Consider the following 7,227-nt stretch of genomic DNA (forward strand, 5'->3'; position numbering starts at 1 on the left):
GGGTTTCACCATGTTGACCAGGATGGTCTCGATCTCTTGACCTCGTGATCCACCCGCCTCGGCCTCCCACAGTGCTGGGATTACAGGCTTGAGCCACCGCGCCCGGCGAGATCTAGTCATTCTAATTGCGTTTTTGGAGATATACATTTTATTGCATGAGGCAGATTTAAAGAAGGTAGAGGGAAGAAAGAAAATAAAGAAAGAGAGAACGAGAAAGGGCCAGGTGCGGTGACTCACACCTATAATCTCAACACTTTGGGAGGCTGAGGCGGGTGGATCACGAGGTCAGGGGTTCGAGACCAGCCTGGCCAACACGGAGAAACCCCGTTTCTACTGAAAATACAAAAATTAGCCGGGTATGCTGGTGAACACCTGTAATCCCAGCTACTCTGGAGTGTGAGGCAGGATGATCACTTGAACCTGGGAAGCAGAAGTTGCAGTGAGCCAAGATTGAGCCACACTGCACTCCAGCCTGGGTGACAGAGGGAGACTCATCTCAAAAAAAAAGAGAGAGAAAGGAAGGAAGAAAGAAAAGGAAGGAGAGAGGGCTGGGGGAGGGAGGAAACACAGTCTTATGAGACTTGTGATCTAACTACTCTTCAGCATCATTCATCCTTTGGTAATTATGATTTTTGTCTTTTGTTGAGATGGAGTCTCGCTCTGTCACCCAGGCTGGAGTGCAGCGGCACGATCTCGGCTCACTGCAACCTCCACCTCCCAGGTTCAAGCCATTCTCCTGCCTCACAAGTAGCTGGGATTACAGGCACACACCACCATGCCCAGGTAATCTTCATATTTTTAGTAGAGACGGGATCTCACTATGTTTCCCACGCTGGTCATGACTCCTGGAACCAAAGTGCTGGAATTGCAGGAAGGAGCCACTCTGCCTGGCCAAAAGAATTATTTTATTTTAAATTTTTGTTCGTTTATTATTTTAAGACACAGAGTTTCGTTCTTATGATCTAACTACTCTTCAGCTTCATTCATCCTTTGGTAATTATGATTTTTTTTTTTCTTTTTTTGAGATGAAGTCTCACTCGCACCAGGCTGGAGCACAGTGGTGCGATCATAGCTCACTGAAACTTCAACCTCCTGGGCTCAAGTGATCCTCCTGCCTCAGCCTCCCAGGTAGGTGGGACTACAGGTGTGCACCACCACACCCAGCTAATTTTCTTTTTCTTTTAGACAGAGTCTTGCTCTGACGTCCAAGCTGGAGTGCAGTGGCATGATCTTCACTCACTGCAACCTCCCCCTCCTGGGTTCAAGTGATCCTCCTGCCTCAGCCTCCCAAGTAGCTGGAATTACAGGTGCCTGCCACCACGCCCAGCTAATTTTTGTGTTTTTAGTAAAGACGGGGTTTTGCCATGTTGGCCAGGCTGGTCTTGAACTCCTGACCTCAGGTGATCTGCCTGCCTTGGCCTCCCAAAGTGCTGGGATTATAGGTGTGAGCCACTGTGCCTGGCCAAAATTTTAAATTCTTTTTATAAGATGTGGTCCCCCTATGTTACCCAGTCTGGTCTTGAACTCCTGGCCTCAAATAATCCTCCTGCCTTGGCCTCCCAGAGCTCTGGGATCACAGGCGGGAGCCACTGCACATAGCCTAATTCTTTTTTTTTTTTTTTTTGAAACAAAGTCTTGCTCTGTAGGCCAGGCTGGAGTGCAGTGGTGCTGTCTTGGCTCACTGCAACCTCCCCCTCCGGGGTTCAAGTGATTCTCCTGCCTCAGCCTCCCGAGTAGCTGGAATTACAGGTGCCCGCCACCACGCCCAGCTAATTTTTGTATTTTTAGTAGAGACAGGGTTTCACCATGTTGGCTAGGCTGGTCTTGAACTCCCAACCTTGTGATCTGCCCGCCTCAGCCTCCCAAAGTGCTGGGATTACAGGATTGAGCCACCACGACTGGTGCCTAATTCTTATTCACAGATCATGGGTGGGAGCTATGGAACCTCTCCCCAGAATACATGCTGGCCCCATCAGAACGTCAGGGTTAAGTCCTAAGAGATGGTTCCTTTGTTTGTGCTCCACACCCAAATAATCCGTCTTAATCCACTGTCAAGCAACTTCCAGGAATTCTAGTGGCTGTAGTCTAGCTGGAAAAACACTGAAGTAGAAATCAGTAGACCCTGGGGACTCTTTTGGCTCAGCCACTAACAACTTGATGTAGCCTTGGGAAAAAAAGAAGCTGGGGCAATGATGCCTGTAATCCCAGCACTTTGGGAGGTCGAAGTGGGAGGACTGCTTGAGCCCAGGAGTTCGAGAGCAGCCTGGATGGGGGCAGCACAGCCAGACCCCATCTCTACAAAAAAATTCAAAAAATTATCCAAGCGTGGTGGTGTCCCCCTACAGTCCCGGCTACTTGGGAGGCTGAAGTGGGCGGATCATCTGAGACCCGAAGTTCAAGACTGCAGTGAGCCAAAATCACGCCACTGCACTCAAGCCTGGAGTTCAAGGTGAGACACTGTCTCAAAAAAGAACAAAAGAAAACCTGGAGCTTTTGTTTTCTCATTTGTAAATGGTGGATGAATCTCTTTCACGGACTTACTGTGACGGTGGAAATACAATTACTTTTTTTTCATCTCCTTTTGGAAATACAATTAGACAGACATAGTGGCCGGATGCAGTGGCTCACGCCTGTAGTCCCAGCACTTTGGGAGGCTAAAGTGGGTGATCACTTGCGGTCAGGAGTTCAAGAACAGTCTGGCCAATATGGTGAAACCCTGACTCCACTAAAACTACAAAAATTAGCTCAGCATGGTAGCATGCACCTATAATCTCAGCTACTCAGGAAGCTGAGGCAGGAGAATCACTTGAACCCAGGAGGTGGAGGTTGCAGGGAGCCGAGATCATCCCATGGCACTCCAGCGAGACTCCATCTCACACACACACACACACAAAAGCCAGGTGTGATGGCTCACGCCTGTAATCCCAGCACTTTGGGATTGGGTGGGTGCATCACCTGAGGTCAGGAGTTCAAGACCAGTCTAGCCAATAGGGAGAAACCTCGTCTCTACTAAAAATAATGTAACCCACGAAGATGCCTCGACCAGCACCTCCTGCATTTTAAATACTCTTCCCTTTTAGCTGTTGTTGTTGTTACTGTTATTATTTTACTGACTGGAGGGATTTCTAACCTGCAAAAAAAGGATCAGAAGTTTGTGAACAAGACAATTATTCTTTTTTTAAAAATTTCTTTTTCTGCCGGGCGCTGTGGCTCACGCCTGTAATCCCAGCTCTTAGGGAGGCAGAGGCGGGAGGATAGCTTGAGCCCAGGAGTTCGAGACCTGCCTGGGCAATATAGCGAGACCCCGTTCTCCACAAAAAGGAAAAAAACAAAAAGACAAAAAAAAAAATTTCTTTTTCTTTTCTTTTTTTAGTGTACTGCTGAAGGTAGACAGCCATTCCTCAGCAACTTCATAACCCCATTTTTTCTCTTTTTCTTTTCTTTTTTTTTTTTGAGACAGAGTCTCACTCTGCCTCCCAGCTCAAGCGATTCTCCGGCTTAGTCTCCCAAGTAACTGGGATTACAGGCGCCCACCACTACGCCCACACTACACCCAGCTAATTATTGTATTTTTAATAGAGGCGGGGTTTCACCATGTTGTCCAGGCTGGTCTGGAACTCCTGACCTCGGGTGATCCACCCACGTCGGCCTCCCAAGGCGTGAGCCACCGCCCCCAGCCCATAACCCCAGTTCCTTTTTACCTACTTTGATTACGGAACTTGGCACGACACCCAGATTCCCATAATACAAATTGTCCTCCCGAGTTATAACTGCCAGTTCGTTTTCATCTAAGACAAACAGAACAAGACAAAACAAAAATTGAAATGCTGGTCATTTCTGTGAACAAAAAGATAAGCATGGCCAGGCGCGGAGGCTCATGCTTGTAACTCCAGCACTTTGAGAGGCTGAGGCGGGCAGATCACTTGAAGCCAGGAGTTCGAGACCAGCCTGGCCAACATGGTGAATCCCCCTCTCTACTAAAAATACAAAAATGAGCTGGGTGGGGTGGCGCGAACCTGTAGTTCCAGCCACTCAGAAGGCTGAGGCAGGAGAATCTCTTAACCCGGGAGGCAGAGGTTGCAGTGAGCATAGGTCATGCCATTACACTCCAGCCTGGGCAATAAGATTGGAAATCCATCTAAAAAAAAAAAAATTGTGACTGCTATTTTCTGGTTATAATCACAAAGTTCATGTAGAAAAGCCAAGCAATATGAAAAAATATGAAGTTTAAAACAATTACTCCAAATTGGATCAGCAAACCTTTTTCTTTTTTTCTTTTGAGACAGACAAGGTCTTGCTCTGTTGCCCAGGCTGGTGTGCAGTGGCACAATCACAGATGATGGCAGCCTCGACCTCCCGAACTCACTCTATGCCCCTGCCTCCCGAGGAGCTGGGACTACAGGTGCACACCCCTGCACCCAGCTAATTTTTCAAATGGTTTTTGTAGAGGCGAGGTCCAACTATGTTGCCCAGGCTGGTCTCGAACTCCTGGCTTCAAGTGATCCTCCCACCTCAGCCTTCTCAGTAGCTGGGAGTAGAGGTGTGTTCCACCATGCCCAGCTAGTTTTTTTGTATTTTTTGTAGAGATGGGATCTCACTATGATCCCCAGGCTGGTCTTGAACTTTTGGACTCAAGCAATCCTCCTGCCTCAGCCTCCCAAAGTGCTGGGATTATAGGCGTGAGCCACTGTGCCTGGCCAAAACTTTTTTAAACGGAAATTTGCACACAGAGACAGACATGCATAGAAGGACGTTGGTCATCTATGTCAAGGGATGCCTGAGCCAGGACAAAGGCTGGGGACAGATTCTTCCCGGAGCCTCCAGAGGGAGCCCAGCCTAAAGATACCAGACTTTACTCTTCCAGCCTCCCAACTGTGTGACATGCATGCATGCATTCATTCATTCATTGTCTCACTCTGCCGCCCAGGCTGCAGTGCAGTGGCATCATTCAGCCTCATCCTCCCTGGCTCAAGCAGTCCTCCCACCTCAGCCTCCAGAGTAGCTTGGGAACACAGGCACATGCAACCATGCCTGGCTAATGCTTTTTTTTTCTGAGATGGAGTCTTGCTCTGTCCCCCAGTCTGGATCGTAGTGGCCCGATCTCAGCTCACTGCGACCTCTACCCTCTGGGCTCAAGCAATTCTCCTGCCTTAGCCTCCTGAGTAGCTGGATTACAGACACCTGCCACCATGCCTGGTTAATTTTTGTATTTTTAGTGGAGATGGGGTTTCACCATGTGGGCCAGGCTGGCCTCGAACTCCTGACCTCGTGATCCACCTGCCTCAGCCTCCCAAAGTGCTAGGATTACAGGCTTGAGCCACCTCGCCCAGCCTTGTATTATTTTAGTAGAGATGGGGTTTCATCATGTTGGCCTGGCTGGTCTTGACCTCCTGACCTTAAGCGATCTTCTCATTCACCCTCCCAAAGTACTGGGATTACATGACCCACAGTGTCTGGCCTGAGACAACAAATCTGTCTTGTTCTAAGCCATCTAGTTTGTGGCACTTTATTACAGCATCCCCAGCAAAGTGATACCCAAGGAATAATCCATTTCATTATTAAAGGACGTGAATGCTCATGCCCTCAGTCATTCCCAAATGTGTAATAATTAGGTTTGGGCCAGGAGCAGAGGCTCATGCCTGTAATCCCAGCACTTTGGAAGGCTGAGATGGGAGGATCACTTGAAGCCCGGAGTTTGAGGCCAGCCTGGCCAACATGGTGAGACTCCAACTCCACACACGCACAAAAATTAGTTGGGCGTGGTAGTGTGCACCCGCAATCCCAGCTATTCAGGAGGCTGAGGTAGGAGGATTGCTTGAGCCTGGGAGTAAGAGGCTGCAGTGAGCTGGGACTGTACCACTGCACTGCAGCCTGGGCAACACAGGAAGTCCCTGTCTGTAAAAAAACAAAAAACACAAAACGGGGTGTGGTTTGATTTTGTGGGGGCTTTTGTTTCGTTACTGTTGTTTTTCGAGATGGAGTCTTGCTCTGTGCCCAGGGTGGAGTGCAGTGGTGCAGTCTCAGCTCACTGCAACCTCCATCTTCTGTGTTCAAGTGATTTTCCCACCTCAGCCTCCCGGGTAGCTGGGATTACAGGTGTGCACCACCACACCCGGCTCATTTTTGTATTTTTAGTAGAGACGGGGTTTCACCATGTTGGCCAGACTGGTCTTGAACTCCTGACCTCAGGAGATCCACCCGTCTCTGCCTCCCAAAGTGCTGGGATTACAGGTGTGAGCCTTTGTACCCAGTTGATTTCATGTTTCGGCTGGGCTGGCTCTGGCAGGTGTATGGTTAATAAGCCAGGTCTAAATATTTCTAGGCTACCAGTGGGTCGGGCACGCACTGACAGCAATGTTGTGGATGGTGACACTGGCTTCGAACATGGAAGAAAACAAGGTCTGGTCTCCTTTTTTCACCCGGACGGTGTCAACGAGCTGACCTAGGAGATAACAGGACAGGTACGTGAGACCCTGTGTACATCCTGGGAAAGGGGATGCCAACTGCTGGGACCCCAGACCCCCTGCCACCACCCAGCCCACCTGGCCAGTGGCTCTTCCGTGTTCCTTACAGCTTTTGAGAGATTTGCTATTCAAAGGAGAATGAATCAATGCAGGCCTGGTGCACAGTTTTGTTAAATATGAGAAGGAATATGCTTTGGTTTAAGAAAACCCATGGCCGGGCACGGTGGCTTGTGCCTATAATCCCAGTACTTTCGCAGGCTGAGGCAGGAGGATCACTGGAGGTCAGGAGTTCGAGGCCGTCCTGGCCAACACAGTGAAACCCCGTCTCTACTAAAAATACAAAAATTAGCCAGGTGTGGTGGCACACGCCTGTAGTCCCAGCTACTGGAGAGGCTGAGGCCGGAGAATCGCTTGTACCCGGGAGGCGGAGGTTTCAGTGAGCCGAGATCATGCCATTGCACTCCAGCCTGGGTGACAGAGTGAGACTCTGTCTAAAAAATAAAAAATAAAAAAAATAAGAAAACCCGGCCCTTCTGCCAGGTGTGGGGGTGCATGCCTGTAATCCCAGCACTTTGGGAGGCCGAAGTGGGCTGATCACGAGGTTAGGAGATCAACACCATCCTCGCCAACATGGTGAAACTCTGTCTCTACTAAAAAAACAAAAAAATTAGCTGGGCATGGTGGTACATGCCTGTAGTCCCAGCTACTTGGGAGCTGAGGCAGGAGAATCGCTTGAACCCAGGAGGTGGAGATTGCAGTGAGC

The 7,227-nt window shown here is 49.2% G+C and overlaps 1 protein-coding gene across 1 annotated transcript in view; it reads right to left on the minus strand.

Annotated features, from left to right (window-relative positions):
- Positions 1–7,227, minus strand: part of CATSPERD (cation channel sperm associated auxiliary subunit delta) — a 54,199-nt gene that overhangs the window by 24,984 nt on the left and 21,988 nt on the right. The window contains exons 8-9 of the mRNA XM_037738466.1: positions 6,347–6,442; positions 3,706–3,788 (exon numbers count right to left, since the gene is read on the minus strand). Of these exons, the coding sequence (XP_037594394.1) occupies positions 3,706–3,788; positions 6,347–6,442 (179 nt within the window). The remainder of the gene's footprint in view (positions 1–3,705; positions 3,789–6,346; positions 6,443–7,227) is intronic.

Source organism: Cebus imitator, unplaced genomic scaffold, assembly GCF_001604975.1.
Source record: "Cebus imitator isolate Cc_AM_T3 unplaced genomic scaffold, Cebus_imitator-1.0 Scaffold53, whole genome shotgun sequence".
Classification (NCBI taxonomy): Eukaryota; Metazoa; Chordata; class Mammalia; order Primates; family Cebidae; genus Cebus; species Cebus imitator.